The following is a 25957-nucleotide window of genomic DNA, read 5'->3' as shown; positions in this document are numbered from 1 at the left end:
TGGAGAAAGGCATTTTCACCTTTGTATGAATGAGTTCTTGGTTCCTTTCTGCCCTAAGAAGGAGGCAGAAAAAGACAAAGGTAGCCAGAACCCAGCCTTACCTGGCCCTCAAGACAGAGCTGCCCACCTCACTATCCTGAAGGGACAGCACCTGTCCTTGAACACCAGGGGCACCCCAAGGGAAAGCCTCCCTCTTCTCACATGCTGAGCCCAAGCACACACGGCTCAGGACCCAGCGTCATTTTGTGACCCTGTCTTGGCCAAAGAAAGTCACAAGACCATCCCAGATGCAAGGGGTGTGGAAAAAGAGTCCATCTCTTGCTGGAAGGACCTGTAAAGTCACATTGTAAAGGATGTGGATGCAGGGAAGCCATTAATTGGGAACATCAATGCAATCGATCTGCCATCGAGTTGGGACTGTGTCTGATGCTGCTGGAGCCTGTCTTTTCTAAACCTGAATCTGAGATTTAAGGGTTGATAATGTGACACAGTAGTTCAGAGGGGGCTGTCTGGGAAGCATGGTCATGCATACAGCTCCACATCACCCAAACACAGCCTGACCCCGTAATCTCCCCTAACCACATGCTCACTGGTTACCTGGCCAGTTCAAAACCTGGTATTTTAGAACAGGGATGGAACTTTTGGGGGTCAAAGACTGGTATTTGTTAGCAGGACTTGGACTTTATAGGACTTCAGATCTAGAAGCCATTTAGATTAATACCTTTTATTTTATAAATGAATAAAGTCAAGAGGTAAAGTGACTTAGCCGAGATCACATGGTCAGAGAAACCAGTGTTCCTCAAACCTTAACATGTAGACAAATCACCTGAGCCAAACCTTAACATGTAGAGAAATCACCTGAGCATCTTGTTAAAATGTAGATTCTGAGCGGTAGGTCTGGGATGAGGCTGGAGTTCAGCATTTCTCACAAGGGCCCAGATGACACCGAGGCCGCTGGTGCCAGAACCACACCTTGAACATCAAAGCTCAACACATCACAGATTCCAGAGAGAGGCAAGCCACAAAGAGATAAGTAGACACCTGCATTTAGATCCTCTTTACTCTTTTGCATTCCTTCACTTAGACCCATTTTACCAATGGGTAAACTGAAGTTCAGAAAGGAGGTATCGGCATTGGACCATCTCCCTGACACTTTGCAGAAGAGGACCCACTTTCCTCCATCCATAAGCAGCTGTCAGAGAGGTGAGCTCAAGGAGGTGTGGCCCACTTTGAATTTCCAGTTCCTCGAGGTAGGGGTGGGTGTTCTTCCCGGCTGAGACCTCGGGCTGTGAGCCATCTTTTCACTTGTTGGGGACTCATGGTGCTGGCCCTGGGATCTCTAAGTCCCAAGAGCTGAGATTGTCCTGTCTGGTTAGTGATTTAGGAGCTTGGCAGCCTCTGTTGTTCTATTATGTGGCCTGTGAACATTCCGTCCAACGGCCCTTTGGCACGCCACGCATTTTCTAAATGAAAGGAGGAAAAAATGAACATTGCCCTTGCTCATTTGCCTAATTTAAAAGCATCAAGAAGCTTTTTTTAGAAGGGGGAAAAACACCATCCATCTGAAATGGAGGAAGCAACCCATCAAGGAGCCAAGAGAGAGATGGAGACATAAGTTTCAAGGGCTGACATATTAATGGGCAAACCCTGTGCCCGGCTTGTTTTTTCCCATCCCCTTTCAGCTTAGAAACCACGGCCTTTTTGGAAGCTCTTGTGCTGGGAGGAAATTGCTTTCTCCTAAGGGGAGATCTGAACTGTCCTCACCCACCTTGGGCACCGGTGTCCTGCAATTTCACATCAGTTCAGACCAACCCACAGACATTTACTGAGGGGTTACCGTATGTCAGGTGCTGTGCTGGATTTATTCATTCATTCCTCAGAGATTTAGTGATCAGAGACCGGCCCGTGCTGTACAGTCGTCCATTCACTCAGCAGTTGGTGATTGCCAGGCATCATGCCAGCTCTGGGATAAGGAGGAAGATGGCTTGGTCTGGCTGTACCTAGTCTAGCCAGGGAGACAGTAAGTAATTCTTATTGGCCAATTGCAATAAGTAATTACTTGTTGTGACAAGGAGCCACAAGAGAGCCCGATGCTGGGGAAACAAAGTTAAAAGAGGTCTTGCTCACATCCATCTCTCCTTTCTGTCCCGTGGCCACTGACTTAGCTTGGGTCCTTCCTGGTGGCACGGCCTGGGGACAGTGTGAAGGGGAAGCTGACCTGCTGTGTATAGGCCTCAGGCTAGGGCCTCCACCTGCCCCCATCTCTTCTCCCCAAACACCTCATACCTCTCCATCTTCCAGACACCAGCTTTCCCAAATGCAAATCTAATGGCGTCAGTCTCCTGTTACAAATGTCTTCCTGGGCTCCCTGTCATTTGCAGGATTAAGTCCAAACCTCTCAGAACAGTTTATGAGGCTTTAAACAATTTGGCTCCAATCTACTTCTCAGCCCTTCCCCTTCATTCATCCTCTCTCACAACAAAGGACATCCAAGGAGTCCCCAAGACCACTCAGAGTAAGGGAGGGGGGCCTCTCTGAAATATGTTGGTTTTATTATGGAAATGTTCAAGCATACACAAAGTAGAGAAATATGATGAACATCCATGTACCCATCACCCTACTTTAGTACAAACCCAATCTTGTCACCTCTACATCCCCATCCCATGTTGGATTATTTTATTTTATTTTATTTTATTTTATTTTATTTTATTTTATTTTGTTTTTTTTAATTTATTGTCAAGTTAGCTAACATGATGGTGTATACAATGTGCTCTTGGTTTTGGGGGTAGATTCCCATGATTCATAACTTACATATATCACCCAATGCTCATCCCAATAAATGTCTTCCTCAATGCCCATGACTCCCACATTGGATTATTTTAAAGCAAAGCCAAGATATGGTGTCCTTTTATCTGAAAATACTTCAGTGTGTATTTCTGAAAGACAAAGATAGTCCTTTTTTTTTTTTTTTTTTTTTTGAGACACCAGGTTGTTTCTTTTAATTCCAGAACAGGGTAACCAAATTTGTGGTGTAGTTTTAATGTATACATTAAAAAAACATTGTTTTGGGGTGCCTGAGTGGCTCAGTCAGTTAAGTGTTCAATTTCAGCTCAAGTCATGATCTCACGGTTCATGGGTTTGAGCCCTGTATGGGGCTCCATGCTGACAGCTCAGAGCCTGGAGCCTGCTTCAGATTCTGTGTCTCCCTCTCTCCTTGCCCCTCCCCCACTTTATGCTGTCTCTCTCTCTCTCTCTCAAAAATAAAACATTAAAGAAATTTTTTTAAATAAAAAATTAAAAACCATTGTTTTTAACACACGTGCATACACACACACAGATACACACACACAACAATGACTGTGTATATCCTCATTTGGAGAAAGCATTAGAGATCACAAATTTGAGGTCCATCTTAAATGTGAAGCCCTGGCCAGCCCTCTTATGCCTTTTTCCTTGTGGACACTTCTGCCTACAAAGTCATTTCCTCCACCTGGAAAACTTCTGCTTGACCGGCGAAGCCCAGTGCAAATGGCCCATTGTCCAACTTCTTCCAAAAATCCCTCTCCCTCACAGATGACACTCACTCTTCCTTGCTTCTACAGAATTTTCCTCATAATTTTCTTGAATGTTTACACTGTTGGATTGAAATCACTTGTTTATAGATCCATGTGAGCCCCCCACCCCCACCCCGCTAGGGCCTGGGTGCTCTCTGTGTACCTGGAACTGATAGGAAAGACAGTGTGGTCCAAATCATGAACTCTGGCCTCAACCAGATGTTTACAGCAGTCTTGGTTTTCTCATTGGAAATCAGAGATAATAGTCACACCATGACAGGGCTCTCATAAGGATTAAATGAGATGTGTCTATTCAGCTGCTGTGGAGCCTGTCTCGTGTAGACACTGAATAATTGTTGGCCTCTATCACGGGTGGCCAACATGACTCCTTCCTTAAAGGGGGCCCTACATCCAGAGACATGTTTTGCCCTTTGGCTCAGGTCCTGATGGTGGTCCCCTCCGGGAGAGAGGGTGGAAATTTCCCTGCTCATCCTGACCTACGGGTCCTGCAGTGAAGGGCTTCGTAACAGCTCCCTGCAGTGCCGCCCTGAGCTCCTGCTCACCCCTCACGTTCTGTCTCTCCATGCAGAACAAGTCCCGGGAACTCTGCCCCTTCCCGCAGGGTCCCCTCTGCCTCCCAGCTGGGTGCAAACCAGTACTCCCTCCTTCTCCTGCTAGCCCAGGACTCTCATCATCCAGCATTCCCTGGAAACCTCAGGTCCCAAGAATTGCCATCTTGCAGGCCAGTCGTGGCCCTGGATGGCTCTCACAGCTTTGCCTTCAGCTGCATCCTCTTGTACACCTTCAACAGAGGGACTTATGGAGACTTCCAGGCCCTATTTCACTCTCCCGAAAATCGTTGAGATGCTGTCCCAGTCCTGCCTGGGCACCCACCCCTTCTCCCGGCACCCCTGAGAGGTGTGAAAGGGAGGGTGAGAACAAGCCCCAGAAGGGCCCTCCCCTCCCCAGATCTCCACTCCTGCAGGCAAATGGACGTGGAAAGTCCACCTTATATCTTCTCTGAACACTGGGGTGACATTATCTGGGTTTAAAACTGCCTAAAGGCCAGTGTTTGAGACCAAGATCATTCCTTTATCCGAGTGAGTCCCCTTCCAACACTCCTCACACAGAGCAGCATTTCCACCTGGTGGCTGTTCTCACTTCCTCTGGAGCAGGCAGAGCTGGATGGAACCGTGGCCCTGCGATCGCTGTGGCTGTGACGGACTCTGTTGTCTCACCCCCTTCCCTGTCTGGCTGCACGTCTTAAAGGTTTTTGTTTGGCTCCAGTGGGAAATGCACATCAGCACAGAGTATCTGTCTCTGGCAACCCTCAATAAAATGCAGACGCAGTTTTAAAGCTTCCCACCATTCTTCCTCATGGAACAGTATTTTTTTTTTCAACATTTGTCTGAAACTTGCAGAATGAAAGGCTCCTTGGAGGCAAGGAGCTGCTTCCCTGCAGCAGGCACGGCATGTGTTCCATAGAAGAAACTTTTTTTTTTAAGTGGAGAAGACAGGGGCTGGGGCAGAAATACCTCTGAATTGGCCAGGGGCCTCAGCCCAGAGTTTAAGGCTTGGTTTTGTAGCCTTGGGTAAGCACCCCCTCTCTAAACCGCAGCTTCCTTATTTGTAAAGCAGAGGCAATTGCCTCCACCTTTTACATCCCGTTAATAACCATGGAGGTCAGAGCAAAGTGGGGATTGAAGGGTGTTAGCTGGAGACGTGACTCTGCGCAGGGTCTCTGCCTCTCTGACCTATTTCCTCATACAGTGAAGGAGCTCTGTTGTGCTGAATTGGTCCCTTCCCACGTCTGACCCCCTTGGGTAGGACAAGGTTCCTGTCAGATCAGGCAGGAGATGTGGTATAGTGTGATGAAGAAGAGTGGGCATCTTGGTGGCTGGGGTGACCCTCAAGGGCAGAGCTCCAGACTCTAGGCAAGGAAAGGGCTAGAATGACACTTGTCCATCTCTGTATTCAGGCTGAGTCATCACCTCAGGACATCCTTCCCCATTGCCAACATACATCCATGGACTGCAGAGTTTGGGCATTGTGGGTAACTCATGAAACCCTTGCCAGCCTTTACCATGGAAACCTAGATTCCTCTTGGCAGGTGTCACCTTGGAAAGCCTGGAGCAGTGAGAGAGGAAGACACAATGGCTGTTGGAGAACAGCAAGAGGTTAATAATAACACCGACAGCCAGCATGGTTCTGGCCCCTCCCCACATTCACAGCTAAGTGCTTTACATATATTAACTCACTTTAAACTCTGAGGCAATCTATGTGGAACATAATCTTTTTAGCTGTATATACCAATGCAGAAATTGAGGCACAGAAAAGTAAAGCAACTTGCCCAAGGACACAGCTCGGTGATGGTAGAACCCAGTTCTCAGCCCAGGCAACTGTACTAATGCAGCCTCCTCCACAGATGGAAGGAAGCAGGGTAGAGAAAAGGAGGGTGCCCTGTGGGGTCTGTACAAGGACAGAGATACCAAGAGAATACTAGGCACGGAATGACGGAGGTTCAGTACAGGGGAGAGGGCACCTCTACAAGTGGCTCAATCAGTACATGATGATAACGGTGATCGTGGGTCATACTGATAGCACCTATCATTGACACAGCTCTCAGCACTCTGTTTCTACATTCGTGCAGTGAATTCTGTCAACAGATGCTGGATACCTGCTGTGTGCTGGGCCAACAATGAACAAAATGAATACTGGCCTTGCCCTCATGGAGTTCAACAAATAAACATGAAAATAAACATATAAGGGCAATCACAGTTTTAGCTTTGTTGATAGGATTTTAAAATCCACACGTCAAGGCTTCCTCTCTGAATGGCTTCAAAGTTAGTCATGAGCATTTGGAAAAAGAAGGTCATTTTCAGAAGGGAAGTGATAATGGTCTGGTAAAGGGGAAGGAGAACCAGGGTTAATCTCTCTTATTCTGCTCAAGGATACCCAATACTGGCATTTCTTGAAACTTTTTTCTTTGACTCCCAAACATTCCTCTATCTCAGCCCTTGTCTTTATCAACTTGTTTGTGGGACAACAAAGTCAGTAAAAATGTTCTACAAGCTGAGGTCTTGCTGTCTCCAATGATCTGGCTCAGGCCCTGTGCTTGCAAGGGCTGAAGAAAGAGTGGGGGTGAAGCAGACAAGGTTTGATCCACCCAGGAGGCAGATGCCTGCAAGTTGGTGTTGGTTTGCCAGTAAAAAATCCTCTTCCCTTGCAAATAATTGTAAATTCATGAGATGCCCAGCTGGATAATTCGTTCTGATCCAAAGTATTATCCTTGTTCATTGAAACTTGCTAAGACATTCATTTGCCCTAGTGGTTTGCAGTCCCTGGAAATACACATCCAGGCCATTCCAAGATGTATGGGGGCACCTGGGTGGCTCAGTCGGTTAAGCATCTGACTCTCAATTTCCGTTCAGGTCATGCTCTCACGGTCATGAGATCGAGTCCCACATGGGGCTCGGCGCTGGGCGTGAAGCCTGCTTCGGATTCTTTCTCCCTCAATCTCTGCCCCTCCCCTACTCTTTCTCTCTCTCTCTCTCTCTCTCTCTCTCTCTCTCTCTCTCTCTCCCTCTCTCTCTCTCAAAAAATAAAAATAAATAAATAAAAATCAGGCACTGACACCTGATGGATGAACCTGAAAACTATGATGCTAAGTGAAAGAAGCCAGTCACAAAAGGTCACATACTGAATGATTCCATTCATATGACATTTCCAGATCATGCAAATCTATAGACACAAAGCATTGGCTGCCAGGGACTAAAGGGAAGGATGCCTGGGGAGTGACTGCTAATGGGCATGGGGTTTCTTTTTGAGTGACAAGAATGTTCTGGAATTAGATAATAGTGATAATGGTTGCACAGCTCTGTGAATATCCTACACTGAATTGTATACTATGAAATGTGAATTTTATGGTCTGTAAATTGTACCTCAATAAAGCTGTTATTAAGAAAAAAAAAAAATTCCAGGCACTATCACTGCAGCTATGATGGGTCAGATCTCACTGTTTGTTTGTTTGTTTGTTTGTTTGTTTGTTTGTTTGTTTTTGAGAGAGACAGAGACAGAGCATAAGCAGGGGAGGGGCAGAGGGGCAGAGAGAGAGGGAGACACAGAATCTAAAACAGGCTCCAGGCTCTGAACTGTCAGTCCAGAGCCCGACACAGGGCTCAAACCCACGAACCATGAGACCATGACCTGAGCCGAAGTCAGATGCTTAACCGACTGAGCCGCCCATGTGCCCGCAGATCTCACTGTATTAAACAGAAAACTATGTGATATTTATAGGATAAAAAACAGGCAGCATGCAATCATGAGAGGTTGAATTTATTTCCACACAAGAAAATAAGTATATAGAGTCATTCTTTATATAAGGAATATCAGAGTGACCCATTAATCAATTTCATGATAATTTGTAATTTCAAGGCAACTTTTTACAATAAATAGTACAGAAATGAAAAATTTTTTAAAAAACTTCATAATTGCATCCAGTGGTAATTAGGGATTGTTTTCTTCAATTGATTTTAAATGAATGCTAGTTCAAATGATCCCTGGAGAATTTCTGGCTGGGATCCAGCTGTTGGTAGCATGTATTTGACATACAAACTCAAATCTTCACAATCATTTAATTGCTGGTGTGCCTCTTCCCATTTACAGACAAAGCAGCCAAGACCCGAGGGGCTAGGAAACTTGCTCGAGGGTGCACCTGTAGGAACTGACACCAACAGTATTTAAACCCTAGTCTGTCTGGCTTCGAAGCCGGAGTTCGCTCTTCTTCCTTACGCTTCCCTGAACCGAAGAAGAGAGTATCTCCCTTTGCTTATAGCCCCAAGTAAGTAGTACTTATTCCGGGTACCAGCAGTGTACCTTTAGCCAAAACTTTAGGTTTGTCTTTAATCTTAAGACATTGCATTGTGAGCATAAACTGAAACAAAGAAATGCAGGTACTAGAGCTGTGCAAATATGATATTTAGCTATTTTCTGAAGTGACTAAGAAGAGGAACAATATTCAGGATCGTCAGACTTGTAACGGTCCCACCTAGAAATGGAACCTGGAACAGCCTCGAATGGAAGAAAATTACACAGAGAGGCCAGGGGGTTGGAGCTGCTGTGGCAGCATGTGTCCACGGGATTCAGAGTGGTCTTAGACACTTTGAGCCATTCAGACCATCCCAGAGTCTCCCTGGGGACACTGTGTGAGCGGTGAGCAGCGCCCGGGAGAATCCTCACGGGAGACAGGCTGGCGGCCGGAGCCTGTTCTGTGCCATAAACATCACAGGGGCAAGAACAAGAAAAGCCTATCTGCGGACAAATATTGCCATCCTATCGCTTTGTTTATTTTTGACGATTCCGTTTCTCAGGGAAACAGGAAATGTAAGAGAAAGGAATGTTTGTATTTTGGTAGGGCAGGTTTAGTTAAATTCTTCTAAATATGCCACCAGTATTTTTCCAAGACACGCTAACTGTAGGAGGACATGATGCAGAGGGTTCAGAGGTGGGATTCCAAGGGCAGAGAGCGTTAAGCAAGGGCGGTGAAACCACAGACCTCACTCAGCAAACATTTCCAGGGCCCCTCCTGTGTGCCAGACCTGGGTCTAGGGCAGTTGTGAGAATGAAGAAGGCAGGTGGGGCACCTGGGTGGGTGGTGGGGCCACTGACTGAGGTTAGGAGAAGAGAGTATTTTGGAGGGGAAGTTTATGAGGTTGCTTGGAAATGTTGAGTTGGAGATGCCTGTGAGACCATCCCAGGGCTGGGTTCAGGAAGCAGGTTTATAATTCAGGAGAGGCCTGAGGGTTCAATGATAAGCAACAACAGACACAGACGCACAGCTCCTTATGGAGCTTATAGTCCAGTGAAGGAGTTACGCATTTGTCCAACAATTACACAGATAAGTTAAAAATGGCAGAAGTGCTAAGAAAGAGAAAGACGTGAGCAGGCCATGACTGAAGCAGGGAGGTGGGAGCCAACTTTTTGGGTAAGTGACATTAGAGATGAGATCTGAAGCATGGCTCGGAGGAGCAGCGACAGTGTTCCAGGCAATGAGAACAGCATGTGCAAAGACCCTGTGGCTGGAAGGAGCAAAGCTAGTATCAGGGTCAGAAAGAAATCCAGCAAGGCTGGGACAGAGAGGCTGATAGGGAAACATGGGTGAGATGGGGATGGGGAAGAAGACAGGGACCAGAATCCTCAGAGTCCTGTAAGCTGTTGTCTCCGCTTGTTTCAGTCATCTGGGTGGTAATTTATGGGTTTGTCACAACATTATAAAATTGGAAAGGACTGTCAAAGGTCATCTTATCCACTCTCCTCTCTCCAGACAGGAGTGTCTTTGTGTGCAGTGCTTAAACTCCGAGGAGATTCCATCAGATACTACATACCAAGGTTAAGATTATCAAGCAGCTGTTGCGATATTGCTACTCTCTCACTTGAATGAATCTTTTTTTTTTTAATGCCCAAAACAAACCCCATTTCTGTCAAAGTCTTCATCATGCCCCCTACTCACAACCTGGGCATCAGGCTTCCCTCCCCTGTTTTCTCCCCTTCCTGTATACGAGGACTGACTGAGTCCTATCGATCAGCCTTTGACATCCCCCTGCCCAAGGACCCTCCAAGGTCCCAGTTGTGAAGGGAATAGGAGCTTGTGTGGTTTGCTGTCCTATGTTCCAGCTTGGACATCTCCTAACTCAGTGTAAGCCTCTTCACTGGCAGCGACTGTTTAATGACTGACATCTGTTATAATGTCAGTTTCTCGAGGATCTTCCGGTTTGGCAGATGAGCAGACTGAGTCACAGAGTGGTCAGTGACTTGCCCAAAGTCTCACGACCATAGGTGCTGGAGCTAGATATGAACTCTAGGGTCCTCTGGTGCCAAAGCTCATGCTGTCCCTGCATGCTCTGTACTGCTTGCTTACTGCAGTAGCAGGCTGCTGGCCCCTGCCCACCCACCCGGTCAAATCAAATGAGCGGACACAGTTCTGGGCACATGGGAAGCAAGCGCTCGATGGTGCATAGAATGGTTATCCAGAAGCAGCACCATGTGGAAGCAGGGTGATGGGTTCTGACCAAATCCTAGCTCACCTGCTTTCTTGTTGAGTAATCCTAGTCAAGAAACTTCACTTCTGTTGGCCCTCATTTCCTGGTATGTAAAATGGGGCTAAAAATAGGAGCTATCTCAAAGAAGCGTCAAGATACTTAAATGAGGTGATATATGTAAAGTACTTAGCACCATGCTGGCTACATTCTAAGTGCTGCAAAAGTTGGAGCTGCTGTTACCATAGCCTCCAGAAGAGTCTTCCTAAACGTGTATATGTCTACCGTCTGCACACAAACCCTCAATGGCTGCCCAGTGCCCTCAGAATGCATCCCAACCTCCTCCCTCTGGTGTAAGGACCCCCAACCTTGCCACTCCCCATATTTCCACCCTCTTTCCCACTGCTTTCCCAACAAGGCTCTGCTCAAACCAACTTCATCAGCAACTTGTGCCCAAAATCTTTCTGACTCAGCCCTTCTGCACATGACATCTCTCCCTGTCGTGGGAGGCTTTGTCTAACACCCATCTGACAATATACTGCGTACCCAGCACCTACTATATGCCAGTCCTTGTGTGGAGCCTGGAGATACAGTGGTAAACAAAACAAGCTAAGCATCTTGCTTCATCAGAGCACCTACAGGGGAGCAGAGAGAGGGACACAAAGGAAATAAACATATAATCACAGTTGCTGCCTAGCACTATGAAGGGAAAGTTTAGGGTGTGATAGAAAAGACAACAGGAAGCACCTACTCTAGACCAGTGTCCAGGGGAACACTCTGGGGACAGAGAATTTCAATTGAGACCCCAAGTATGAGAAGGGATTGGCCTTGTCTTAATCTTATGTGTGTCCTTCACAGCACAAAACACAGTGCCAGCCTCATAGTTCTCACTCAATTAGTGCCCACTGAATTGATTAGAATTAATATTATTTTATTGATCATTAGGTAGAGTCTTTTAGAGACGGAGATCAGCATGTGTAAAGGCCCTGTGGTTGGAGGGAGTGTGGCCCATTCAGTAAAGAACTGAAAGGCCTGTGGGGCGGTACATAACTGGTAGGCAGGGGTTGAGGTGGGGAGGAGGGAGAAACACAAGATGAAACAGAAGTAAGCAAGAGCTAGATCAGGCAGAGCCTTGCAGGCGTGGGATGGAGGTCCATCTCCTCACTGAAATCTTCCCAGACTTCTTTAGCCCTTGATTTCCTCCCCCAGACTCTTCCAGGACTCGTTGTCTCCACTCTTAACCAGGAACAGACACTGAACGCATTGAAATCTCCAGAGCATCATGAATATAGAGGGGATTTCCTCCTTCAGGGGGAAGCTGAACCAGACCACTCAGGCCCCAGCTCTCCAACCCCGTGGCTTGAAAGTGAGGTTGATACAGCGCTGATCTGGACTCACTCTGCCCTGACTCCAACCCCCCAAGAGAACGGCCAGCATGAGCCCTAGGCCACCCCCACTTATTCTGGCTTCTTGGGAGACTTTTGAATAGGGCCCTTATCAGGGTGGGGATCTGTGGTTTCAAAAATTGATCTGCCCCTTCTAACAGGATGTCGGGCCTCTCACGCCATTGGACAGTGCTGAACTCTGGAGCACCCGGGGCATGTGAGCGGGACAAGGAGCCTGTGAGAGGCTGCTGCGGCCTCCCATCCCCAAGGGGACTAAATAAAGCTATTGTTGGGAAGGGAAGAGAGAAAATAGCCGACAAGATGTTTTTTGTCCTCTGTGACCTGTCTGTATTCAGGGGAGGGGCTGGCATGTTGCAGATGAGTGGAAATGGGAATGGCCTCTGAAGCCCATTTGAACAGCTTGGGAAGGGAAAGCTGGAAAGGGGAGGGAACATGGGAGGCGGTGGAGAAGCCCCACCAGTCCTTACCTGTCTGACCCTGGACACATGGCTTGCCTCTCATCTCTTCTCTGTCTTGTGGGGAGGGAAAGATGCTGCCATACATAAAGTGCCCAGCACCATCCCTTGTTGTTACAAGACACTCCATACATGCAGTCGTCATTAGCCTGGGAGATTATATGGTGGGCGGTCTCACCCAGGGTGCAATACCATGGCACAACCTTCATTTCCTGAGCTCTTGGAAACCACTGGAGAAACCTATCAGAATGTCTCCATATTCTGCTGATTGTCCCCCGTGAAAAGTTCTTGGCCTGGCCTCTAGGAATGAAGACACTGGTTTGTAAGGACACCTGTACAAAGATATTTGGTGGTCTTGCCTGCAATAGCACAGAGACAGAGACAGAAACAGACACACGGAGAGAGAATGTTACACAAATGTCTACTAACAGGAAAGCGGCTGATTGTGGCACTGTGTCCTGTAGAATATTGTGAAGCTTCAAACCATTGGGTTAAGGGGTACCTGCCATCCTGGGACAGGGAGTGTGCATGGCGCGATATTCAGCAAGGAGAGCCATTTTTGAAAAAACAAACATCAGCCTCAACCATGTATGTCCATATGTGTTTACAAACCTGAACATGACAAGCAGTGAGCAGGAGAACACATTAGATACACCAGGCAGGTGAGATCAGTTACTTGGGCTGGGGAGTGGGGGAGGGATATGAGAAAAATAAAAAAGATTATGGCAAAGTAGGAAAAAACTTAGAGAAGACAGATGCAAAATTCTATCTCTAAGATGATTGCAGAATATCCCATTTTTTGTTTTTTTAATTTATTTAAATTCAAGAATATCCCATTTTTTAATTGGAATTCTAAATGAACTTTATAAAGGAATACAGACCGATACAAACATTGATTTGGTTAGATGATGAGGTTGTGGACCATCCTCATCTTGAATTTCTATGGTCATTTGAAGGCTATTATTTCAACTTTTTAAAGCATCACTTTATTTATTTTTAATTTTAATTTTTATTTATTTTGAGAGAGTGTGTGAGCAGGGGAGGGGCAGAGACACAGAGAGACAGAATCCCAAGCAGGCTCCATGCTGTCAGTGCAGGGGCCTCAAACCCACAAACAGGGAAATCATGACCTGAGCTGGAGTTAAGAGTCCAATGCTTAGCCCACTGAGCCATCCAGGCACCCAGAGAGGCTTCCTTTCTTACGGAGACTTGCTCATGACTCCACCCACTCCAGACTTGCCCACCATGCCACCCTGTTCTGCTCGTTCATTGCACAGCCCACCCTCTAAAACAAGAGATCTTGTCTCAATCTTGTGTCCTGCACAGCATAACGCATAGTGTCACCACTTCGTCCTCACTCAATTCATGTATTGATTTGATTTGATATTATTTTATCGGTCGTTATAATTAAGAGAAAGAATTTATTGCACTCTAGATATGCACGTGGTCCCCAGAGAAGTGTGCCCTGATAGAGAGGGTGCTTGACTGAGAGCCAAAACTCATGGCCTTGACTTCTCGTTCTGTTGTATGGCACGAAAAAAATCACTTTTTACTCTTTGGGCTTCAGTTTCTGGGAGGACACACACATGTGTTAGTTTCCTATTGCCACGCTAACAAATCAAGCACCTGAAAAGAACACCTCTTTATTACCTCACAGATCCGTAGATCAGAAGTCCGGGATGGCAGGTCAAGGTTCTCTGCTTAGGGTCTCATAAAGCCAAAATCAAAGTGCCAGCATCCTGCATTTTCTCCAGGAGCTCAAGATTCCCTTCTGAGCTCATTCCTGTTAGGGCAGAATCCAGTTCTTTGCCACAGTGTGCCTCTGGTCCCCACTTCCTGGCTGCCTATCAGCCAGGGGCCACCTTCAGCTCCGGCAGACTGCCCACATTCCTTCTCAAGTGACCACCTCCATCTCAAAGCAGGAATAGTGTGCTGAGACTTTCTCATGCTTTGAATCTGTCTGCCTCCCTCTTCCACCGGCCTGCGATGGTTCTGGCTCTTAAGGGCTCATGTGATCTGATTAGGTCCTCCCAGATAATCTCTATACTTTAGGGTCATGTGTGCCATATGATGTAAAACAATCGTTGTAAGACTTCATATGATGATCTCATCAGCCTCCAGAGGTTAGAGGGGGACACCTCGGGGAGAATTCCTAGAAATTCTACCTACCACCACATGGCCACGTGGGGGTATACAAGATAATTGCTAGGTTCTTCCAGATTAAAAGTGCACAGCCTTTAATTACCTCTGATTATTCCCTCTGGCATAGCCCCCCCGATTTTCCTTTGTTGGATTTCATTTCCCCCTCTGCCATACTATCATATACTACCAAGCAGCAGCCTCTAGCTCTCCTTCCTCTTCCATCAAGGTCTTCCTTCATCTCCTTACCCCACAGAGCAGGTGTTAGCTCCTTCCTCTGCTCAGTCCTGCTCTACACTTTGAGTTCGAACCTCCCCTTGGCGCTAAGCAGTTTTACACCCCTCATTTCATTTCTTCTTCCCCCCACACAGCCACATGAGTTAGGCATCATCATTCCCACTTTGCAGATCAGAGAGCTAAGTTCTGAAGAGGTTAAATATCTAGCCCCAGATGAGAGAGTAAGTTTAACTGCAACATCCACATTCTTTCCAGTACCCGTCAGTGTGTGGGGAGATAATCAGGCCGGGAGAGGAGGAGGGGGAGACAGAGCACACCCGTTCCCCCTCACCTCCCGTTCCACCTTACAATGACATGGAGATGAAGCCCCAGTAGTGACCTGGGCAGTTCTTGGACTGCTGGAGGTCTCCAGGGTCTGAGTGGATGGCTGGGTGTGACAGCTCTACTGGGGAACAAAAGCCACTTGGTGAAAATCCATCGATTCATTTTACTTCACATCCCTCGGGTTGGTAAAATGCAGGTCTTTCCAACCTCAAGTGTTGGGAGCTCTTTCCCTGCCTGTGAGAGCATAGTCAGTACAGCCACTTTGGCGACCAAATTTGGCAATATTTGGCAAAAATGAAAGGAGCATTGCCCGGCCCCAGCAATTCCAGTCCTGTTACCCCTGCCCCAGAGAGACTCCCCTGCAGGTGCAGAGGGGATCAAGTTCAAGAATGTTTGTACTAGTCGAGGGGCACATACGTGATTCAGTCGGTTAAGCTTCTGACTCTTGGTTTCGGCTCAGGTCATGATCTCACAGTTCATGGGTTCAAGCCCCGCATTGGGCTCTGTGCTGACAGCACGGAGCCTGCTTGGGATTCTTTCTCTCTCTCCCTCTGTCTCTGCTTTCTCTCTCTCTCTCTCAAAAATAAACATTAAAAAACAAATGTTTATACTATTATTATTTATCATTGGAAAAATAGAAATCGCCTAAACGTTCATCAGCAGGAAGTGAACAAATGGTAACGTGTTCATAAAATAGCAATAAAAATGAACCCACACTAGATAGATGGGCACACGTGAATCTCACAAACACAATGTGCAAAAAGGGTTGTCAAGAATAGATTCTTTTGATGCCACTTACACAGAAGGTTTAAAATTGTGGAGTGTGTGTTGTTTGAGAATCATATGTAGTAATTAAAATATGAGTAAATGCAAGGCAGTGATAAACATAGAATTTGTATAATGATTATAACCTCTGGGCAGGAGGGAGGGAGTGTGATAAGAAGGCATATCAGGGGCTTCATCTGTGTGGGCAGTGGTTTATTTCTTAAGTGAGGGGGTATCCATGGTATTGCTCCCTAAGTGTTTTTTCATCTGTGAAATATTTTATAGTAACTATTAAACTATCAAGTAATCACCACGGGGAAGATGGTTATCACAGAACAGTAAGTGGGAGGAACAGGAAGTGAAATTGGGTATTCACTATACTCACAATGTAGAGCAAATGAAAAAAAAATATGGATTTATAAAAAAGATCAGCAGATAATACACGTCTGAGGGTGATTTTTATTATCTTCTGTGTAATAACAACATAACACTTTATTATATTTTCCAAACTTTTTATAGTGAGTACATATTGCTTTTGGACTCAAAATCAAATATTGCTCTTTAAAAAAAAAAAACATGCATTTGTTCTTTCTAGGCACCAAGATATGATCAATGGTAGCCGAAATTAAGAGGGAAATTTTTTTACTCAACATCTACTGCAGGAAGCCCTGAGCCAGATCTTAGGGGAAACAGTTCACATCAGGCTTAGAGGTCCGACAGGCCCAAGTTCAGGTCCTAATTCCACCCTTTCCCAGCACCTACCTTGAGTCTCAGTGTCCTACCTGTGAAATGGCGATTTAAAAACATGGGGTGCCTGGGTGGCGCAGTCCGTTAAGCGTCCGACTTCAGCCAGGTCACGATCTCGCGGTCCGAGAGTTCGAGCCCCGCGTCAGGCTCTGGGCTGATGGCTCAGAGCCTGGAGCCTGTTTCCGATTCTGTGCCTCCCTCTCTCTCTGCCCCTCCCCCGTTCATGCTCTGTCTCTCTCTGTTGCAAAAATAAATAAACGTTGAAAAAAAAATTTTTTTTAAAACATACCTCCCCTGCTTGCCTGATGGAGCCCCTGCGTGCGTAAAATAAGACGAGGCCCATCGAATGGCTCTGGGACCCACAGCGGACCCTTCCATGGCACCTACAGCCTCACCTCCAGGTCAGACTAGACTCTGGGCACCAAGAGAGAAGAGCCAGGCACTCCTCTCAAGGCACCCAGAGGGTCAGGATGGACAGCACTGTCAGGAGACAAGCCAGGATAGAATGACCAGCACCAGAACAGACAGCACAGAGAGTAACATGATCACCCCTGGCTGGGTTGATCCAAGTAGGGGGAGTGATATTATTACAAAATAACTAAAAGGGATGACCTTTGCCCTCAAATACCTCCAAACAGACTTCCCGACACCAAACAAACACATCTCAAGCAACATAGGAACAGAATGAAGGAGGAGATGCCTAGCCTGGGTTTGAACCTAGTGCCCTCACTTCCCAGTAGAGTGACCACGGGTATGAATAGGTAAGCACCTCATGTTTGGAGTGCCCTCTCTTCCTCTGTGTCATAAGGAGAAGCATGTGTGCCTCTAATAGGTCTTGCTGAGAAGACTGGGCACCTTCCCTGGGTCAGGCAGTGTTCTTGGAACTGAGGATTCTATAGGGAGCCAACTAGACAAGTAATGTGGCTCTCTAAAGGAGATGATACAGGACAGTCACTCAGAACAGCGCCCAGCACTGTGCGACCAGTAAATGTGTGTGCCCATGTGGGCATGACCACTATTATTAAGACACCCGCTAGGGTGGCCTGGATAGGGACTGGGGGAGGGAATGAGTTTCCAGATACTTGAAGGTTTTTTTCAAGGATAACGTAAGGCAGAACCGTGATGGAGTAATGAAGCTTTCATTCGCTGAGTACTTACAATGTAAAGATTTCCATGTAAAAGCTTGTTTGATTCTCACAGTAACCCTATGGGATGGATACTCATCATCCCCATTTTACAGATGAGGAAACTGAGCCACAGATCCTTGCAGAGCTTGTCTGTGGTTGCACAAGTGGTAAAGCCAGGATCTGAAAGCTTCCTACCGTCTCTCCAGAATGGTGGGTGCCCTAGGCAGGCTGGCTTTAAATACTCAGAGCTTCCTTTGGAAGCCCAGTTCGCTGGCATGTAGGGTGTTTGAGCAGCAGCAGAATGACCATCTGTCAGAGCATTCTTGTGGGGATTCCTGGTAATAGGGGATGACTGAATCTTTCTCCAGAACAGGTGGTGCCCAGAGTCTTGGTGGCAATGCTTTGGGATGCTAATGAGCGATTTCCTCTGGTCTCTTACAGCTCACAGCCCCACACTTCCCTGTGGTGGTCAAGCTGGGACACGCCCACGCCGGAATGGGAAAGGTATGAGAAGCAGCTCTTAATACTCACACTAATATTCACACAGCCTCCCCAGACTACTTGTTCCCCTCTTCCTCTGTCCCCCTCCAGCCCCACCTTAGCTCAGCCACCCAGAACAGTGTTAGAGGAGCCCAGGAAGCAGGATGCACCCCCTCCTCCCCACCCCACCTTCCTCTGAGCTTGGAGCCTCTCTCCAGCTCGGCCTGTACCTGCTGAACCCTACCTGGATTTGCCAGCTTAATTGTTTCCTGTGATGGTGCATTTGGGGAAATGGATGTGAAGCATATTATAGATGATGATGCCTTTGTTCCGTCATCATCTCCACAGCTACTCTCTAAGCTCATGTCTTAGTCATCTCCCTGCCACTTACAGGGCTAGTACCTAGAAGGAGGCGAATATGTATGGCTCCATGGAGGAAACCCCTGGAATCACTTAGCTTCTGCAACAGTAAATCATATATTGGACACAGTCACAGCTGACAGAGCATGACAAACTATATTGGTCAGATTCTTTCAGCTGCAAGTATAGAAACTCAAAATCAAGAGGCAAAGGATAATTCATTGGTTCAAGCCACCAGGAAGTCTGGGATAGTTCTTGATAGGTTCAGGCAGAGCTGGATCCAGGAGCCCAAAGGATACCATCAGAGCTCAGTCTCCTGTATTTCTTGACCCTTTTATCTATCCCTAGTATTTACTTATTTACTTCAGGTAGTGAAGGTGGCTGTGGGTGGCCTACCCTGGTCCCCAAGCTCACTGTCCCAGAGGAAAAAGGACCTTGTCTCTTTCCAGCGTCTCTGTATAAATCCCATGGAGGGACACTGGTCAGCTTTGCCTGGGTTCCTGAGCCTAACAAGTGCATGCGGCGATGTTTGCAGCCCCACTTGAACTGTGTGGATCAGGGTTCCCACAGGAAAGGGAGATGTTCTCCTAAATAAGAGGGCCGGGAATGTGGGGAGGTGTGGGGGCTACCACAGGCCACCTCTCAAGCCTCTGGCTCAAATAAATACAAATCTTGATCTGGGTGGGCCCGGCCCAGCCATCAATAATCCTGCACCTGGTACCTTTATTCTTTTCCATCCTATTATGTCTTCTGTGCCATCTGTTCCCACCTAAAGTCCACCTCCTTCAGGCAGCAAAGAGTGCGAAGGGCCAGATGGGTCAGGGCCTGACTCACGGCTCTGACATTGGTGTGAACTTGTACCAATTGCCATCTGACCTCTCTTGGCCCTTCTCTGTCAAATGGCAATGATCCTAACAACCATCCTTAAAATGAGTCCTCCTTCTAAAATACTACATCTTCCAGGGTGCCTGGGTGGCTCAGTCGGTTAAGCAACTGACTTCGGCTCAGGTCATGATCTCACAGTTCGTGGGTTCGGGCCCCGCGTCGGGCTCTGTGCTGACAGCTCGGAGCCTGGAGCCTGCTTCGGATTCTGTGTCTCCCTCTCTCTCTCCCCCTCCCCTACTTGTGCTCTGTCTCTCTCTCTCTCTCTCTCTCTCTCTCTCTCTCTCTCTCTCAAAAATTAATAAAATGTAAAAAACAATTTTTTACATATTTTTAAATAAAATAAAATACTACATCTTCCTGAAAATACACACCATGAGCGCAGGGATATTGCCTATGTGTCCACTACCATCTCCCAGGGCCCAACATGGCCCCTGGTGCCCAGTGGCCCCTCAGCTTTTTGGGCAAGTGGATAGATGAGTGACTCCCTCTTTAGACACCTGCCCTCCTCCCGATCCCTGCTGCACCCCTGCCACTGGCTAGAGCCCCTCCACTCCACTGAGACTGCCCTCACCATAGTGCTCAGTGACCCTCTGCTGCTGAGTCAGCAGGCACTGTTCTGTCCATATAGGAGCTGACCTCCCTGTATCACTTAAAGCTGCTGGCCACCCCTTCTGTCCCAAAACTCCTTCTCCAGTGGCCTCTGACCCATGCCCCTCTATCTCCAACTACCCCTCACAGTCTCCTTCATGTCGTTTTCTTGCTGCACCATCTTTAATGTGTCTGTGCCCGCAGCACACGCGATCTAAACGCTCGTCTGCTCTCTCAGCTTCTGCGGCCACCTGCATGCCAAGTCCCCCGTCCCATTTCCCAGCCAGAGCCCAAGCTCTTATATCCAGTTCCCTCCACTCCATCCCCACCTTGTCTCCCGTGGAAACCTCAGGCTCTAACTGTCCCGGCAGTGTGCTCCCTGTCCTGGTCTTTCCCCTCTTCCTCCTCCTCCTCTTCCTCCTGGGGCCGTCTCTGCAGCAGGAATTGCCAGCCCCTCTGTTGTCTCAGAACAGAAATCTTGGAGTCATCTCCCTCCTCCATTTCCAAACGGTTGTCAAGTCTTGTCATTTGCCATTGTTAAAGTTTCTCAAACCTGTCCCTTTCTTTCTGCCCACTGCCACCATCTTGGACAATTCTGGTAGAGTTAGAGACTTCCCAAGAATTAAATTTTGTTTCTAAGACTTCAAATAACCCCAGACAGGAAATACTTAAAGACACTGATTCATGCTTGGGGGAAGGGGTGCTCTGAGAAACTCAGGCCCAAAGGGATTCCCAAAACATGGAAAGGAAGATGCATACATATCCAAAGATAAAAAGTGCCACCGGCTAGAATAAACCAGGGTTTGCAGAAGTGCTGACATCAAGGGAAAAAGGCTTTTCTCCTTCAGTTTGGAATGAGAAAACTATCGGGAAAGGCCTGGACATGCCGACTGAGCAGATGATGTCATATTCGTGTCTGAGAGGGAGAAACACAAAATTGGTACCTTCTGTGGTAGTTTGACTTCTCTCAAGGAAGAAGATTGTCTTCCTGGAGACCAGCAAGGAGAACGTTCCTAAGAGGAAACTAGTAAAGAGGTTACCAATGGACTCAGTGTTGTTGGAAATCCACCTAGGTCCCCACTGACCCATCTTCAATTATATTTTGCTCCTTTGATCATATATATTGATTAGCACCTCCTCAGTGCTGAGAGTCAGAAGATGGACAGGACCTAGTTTCTGCTGTCAAGGAACTGGGGAGACAGGCACCTCAATAGGTAAAATGTGTGTTGCGAGTCTGATAGAAGGGTGTGCAGTGAGTATGGAGATTGAAGAAGAGAGCTTAATTCCACCTAGAGGATGGGAAGGTGGAAAGAAGTCCCCTGCCTGGGGAACTGTACGTGGTTTGCTGTGCATGGAAGTAAAGGGAGTTCTAACAAACAAGACAAGAGATGGACTGGTACTCTCTTACAAAGAATAGAGGCTGTCACAAGACACAGAAATCAACAGGTAGTGAAATGCTATGCAGTCTGGGGAGCACTCAGGTAGGAGGTAATCATGGGGAGCACCCTAAGTTCTTTAGAAATCAGGCCAGACCAGTGGTTCTTATGGGGGAGGGGAATCCTGGCTTCCAAGGGGCACTTTTGGTTGTCACAACTGGGAGCGGGGGTGGGGGGGGGGAATGGTACTACTGTCATCTGGCATCTACTAAGTAGAGACCAAGGATGCTGCTGAACATCCCACAATGCCTAAGACAAGCCCACAACAAAGAATTACACAACCCAAAATGTCAATAGTGTCAAGGTTGAGAAACCCTGGACAAAACTAATTTCATTTCCTTTGTTGAAAGCTTTACCAGTCCAGAAACCAGAGGAAGCAGTGGTTATTACAGAGTTCAACATGCTTCAAAGTCTGTTCCAAAGAATTATAATTATTCAGATGTTAAAGCCTATTTTGGTCAAATAGGCTTGGAAAATGCTGTGTTAAAGTAAGTTTTTAGTGTGGAACTTAAGAGTCATAAATTTGCTTATATACATTGTTGTGGTAAAAGAACATGAAAGGCGTGCTGAATTTCCCAGACGTACTTGACCCCAGAAACCTTTGACCAGTTTTTGTATTATGTCCTTTTGTTAATTTGTAAGAACTCTTTACTTACTCAGTACCTTAATCTTTCTCATACTTTGCAATTATTCTTCTCCATTTGACAGTTCCATGCCTGTTTTATTATTCAGTTTTTCAGCATTTTTTTAAAGTTATTTTTTAACGTAGCCAAACGTTTCCATGTTTGGGAGGCCACGTGTTATAGTGGCTAAGGGTATTGATGTGAATCTAGGTTACACACCTTGTTATGAGACCTTAGGTAGGTTACTTAGCCTCCCCCACCTTAGTTTCTTCATATGTATAATGAAGATAATAACAGTAGCAACCTTATAAACTGGTTGTGAGGATTAGGAGATGTTATGCATGTCAAGCACACAGCTCAGTGCCTTGGAACACAGTGGGACTCAATAAATTGTAGCTGTCATGAGTATTAAGAATGTTTAGGGGTGTCTGGCTGGTTCAGTCAGTAAAGCATATAACTCTTCATCTCAGGATCATGAGTTCGAGCCCCATGTTGGGTGTAGAGATTACTTAACGATTAAAAATTAAAAAAAAAAAAAAAAGAATGTTCAGACCTGCTCTGGGGACCCAAAATCCAAATGAAGTCAATAAAGGAGATAAGAGTAACCAGCATCATCTGTCAGGGACTCTATTTCATTTGGCTGTAATTTCAGTATGAGTCAGATCAGTAAGGAGTTGCCAAAACCTCTAATCCATAAATGGACAATAAATAGATGAAAACGGGCTCACCCTCATTAGTCATTAGGGAAATGCAAACTAAAACCGCAGTAAGATGCCATTGAATGACCACCAGAATAGCTAAAGTTAAAAAGATTAATAATGCTAAGTGTTGGCAAGGACATGGGAGAATTGGAGCATACACACACAGCTACTGAAAGGGTGAATCTGTACAACTGCTTTGGAGTACGGGTTGATATCACTCACTGAGAAGTTACGTAAAAGTTCTTTTAGGGATAGCCAGCTTAAATGCATGCATGTATACACCAGTGTTTACAACAGCTTGTTCATAATTGCCAAAACCCGGGCACAGCCCATGCATCCATTCATAATAGATTAGATAAATAAATTAAAGTATATTCAGACAAATAGAAAGCTACCAGCAATGAGAATGAATGAACTACAACTATATATAACAGCACGCATAAATCTCACATGCTTATTTCATTGAGTGAAATAAGTCAGATATAAAAGAATGCCTATTTACATCCTTCCATTTATATAAAATTCAAAAACCAGGGAAACTAAACTGTAGTGTTAAATGGGGCACATATTTAGATTTTAAATTTTTTAAGAAAATTATTACCATAAAAGAGTAGAAGTTACCTTTGTGGAGGACGAATGAGTGGTATTGGGGATGAGGCAAGAGTGGGCAAAGTTCAGGGCCTTGACTTGAGTGATGGTTATGTGGATGTGTGCTTTGTGATAGCTCGTTGAACTGTTGCCTTTGTACTATGCAGTTCTGTGTATATGTGGTGTATTTCAAAGTAAAGTAAGGTTTAAACATTGTAATCCACTCTTAGGACCTATTAATGGAGACCTGATACCCAGAACAAAGGGAGAGTCCTGCACTGCCCTGGTCAGTCCATGGCCAGAAGATTGTATTGGGTTCTGGGCTGTACATCCATTCTGGATGTTTGAGAGAGCCGCTGATGAATGAGTGTGTCCTGGGGGGAAATGCACTCAGCGGTGAAGGCAAGGGGCATCTAGCCTGGAAGCACTAGAGACAGTGTTGCCAGCATCTTCAGAAATGTGGAGAATTGTCATGGGAAGATGGATGGGACCAATTCGAAACTGGGATCAAAGTTAGGAGGAAACAAACAAATGTCAACTGTGTCGATGACACAGCTTTGTGAACATTAATGAAATGGACGGTCCTTTAGGTAAGAGGTTCCCATCAATGCAGAGTCGGAGCAAGGATGAATACTTACTGGGAGGTTCCAAGAGAATTTAAACATCATGTGAGATGTTTGAAACCCCTGAAATTGAGTCAGTTCTGTGTATATGTTTGTGTGCAGACATGGTACGAACTTTCTGGGTGGGAAGGGGTCCATAGTTTCTTTCAGCTTCTCACCCTTCCAAAGGTTAAAACACCTTGAGATGATTCCTACATACCTTCCAATGATGAGAATCGGTGGTTACTGTCAGAGGATTAGAAGTCAACCTCAAGGCTAACTGCCAGTATAATGTGGGGGTAAAGTTTACAGAATCTGGAATCAGGGTTTTGGGTTTGGGTCAAGATTTACCGTTTCCTAACTGTGTGTCCTTGGGGATGTGTTCAATATCTCTGTACCTCAATTTTCCCATCTCCAGTATGGGGACAATATCGCCCTCCTGGAGTTATAATGAGGATAAAATAAACCAATCAAGCCTTGGGAGGGTGCCTGATAAACACTCAGGCGATAGGAACTTTTAAAACCCACTACAAATATAAACTGTTATTCTGATTACTTAACTGCTTATCTCGGCAACATCCCCTGGAGAGGCCAAACTGACAAGCTAACTCCGCCCTGGGACTTGCCTTACCCTCATTTCATAAAGTCACAGACTCCCACGGCTTGAGTCCTGACACCTCATCCAGAAGATACGAATGTGGGGCCCCAAAAAGGAGAAGCCTCTTGCTCAAGGCCACACAGTGAGAGAGCATCCCCAAGAACAGAACAGGAAGGGGAAAGAAAGACCTTTGAGATTCTTTGAGCCTGTTCCTTATCTTTAGAGATAAGAACAGTAATAACAACAGTAACCTAATAACCACAGTAATGATAAAAGCTAATGCTTTATAGAGTTTACTCTGTGCAGGCACTGTTCTAAGTGCTTCTTATATATTCACTTATTGACTGTAGTCTTTAAAACTACCCTATGAGGTAGGTACAGTTGGTATCCTCACTTTACAGATGAGGAAACTGAGGCATGGGAAGTAAGTGGTGGAGTTGGGGTACAAGCCCAGTCTGGTTCTAGCACCTGAGTTCACAGAGGTGAAGGACATTGACAAGGTCATAGGCTAATAAGCCCAGATATTCTAACACTTCCCCCAGTGTATACAGAGTTTGCTGTCCTTCTCATTCTGGAGTGGGGAGTGACAGGGTTGAGGTGTCCCTGCATCTATCTGGTCTGGAGGATCGAGGTGGCAGCTCCTAAACTTGAGGCTCCCAGCAGCCAGGCGGCTTGCACACCCCTCTTGGCTACGGCTGCTACTGTCTGCAGCTCTGAACAACCAGGACTCTGGTATCATCTCTTCGGCTGACTCACTCAGTAAGCTTCCCCCAGTACCATCCACTTTTCAAGTAGGAGTAGTGGGCCAATAACACTGTCCGGAGAAGGAGGCTAGAAAATGAGCAAATGGACAAATGGAACCCAGGGGAACAGTTAACAAATCAGAAGGTTCCCCAGCACCTGGGAGACTGCCAGAGAGCTCAGGAGAAGCCAAAGTGGGTGTGAGCAGGGGAAGGGAGCCAGCCAGCAAGGTGTTCCAGGGAAGGAGTGTTCAAGGTCCCTGCCCGACTATGAAGGGGGACAGGGAGGGACCCTCACCCACTGCACTGGCCTCCCTGTCAACTCCCACCTCCCCCATGTCTTCTCTTACCTACCCTGCCACTCCCTTGAGACAGCCACTGGCTTCATTTATTCTCTGCTTCTCTTGAGCAAAGTGGGCCCTTAGCAGAGGGTCTGTCAGTCCTTTACACATGAATAAAAATCTCAAGCACTGAGCTCCTTCTCACAGCCTCTGGCATGAGGTTGTCCGCTTGACAAGCACAATATATACCGCCATTCTCATTATTCATGCATTCCATGTGTACAAAT

General features: G+C 46.4%; 1 protein-coding gene across 1 annotated transcript in view; it reads left to right on the top strand.

Moving 5' to 3' along the window:
* The window catches only part of SYN3 (synapsin III), a 465413-nt gene that overhangs the window by 370712 nt on the left and 68744 nt on the right, over nt 1-25957 (top strand). The window contains 1 exon segment of the mRNA XM_043562446.1: nt 18230-18292. Coding sequence (XP_043418381.1) covers nt 18230-18292 — 63 coding nt within the window.

This window comes from Prionailurus bengalensis, chromosome B4, assembly GCF_016509475.1.
Source record: "Prionailurus bengalensis isolate Pbe53 chromosome B4, Fcat_Pben_1.1_paternal_pri, whole genome shotgun sequence".
NCBI lineage: Eukaryota > Metazoa > Chordata > Mammalia > Carnivora > Felidae > Prionailurus > Prionailurus bengalensis.
The sequence above is the reverse complement of the archived record's forward strand: the minus strand, read 5'-3'. Positions and strand labels throughout refer to the sequence as shown.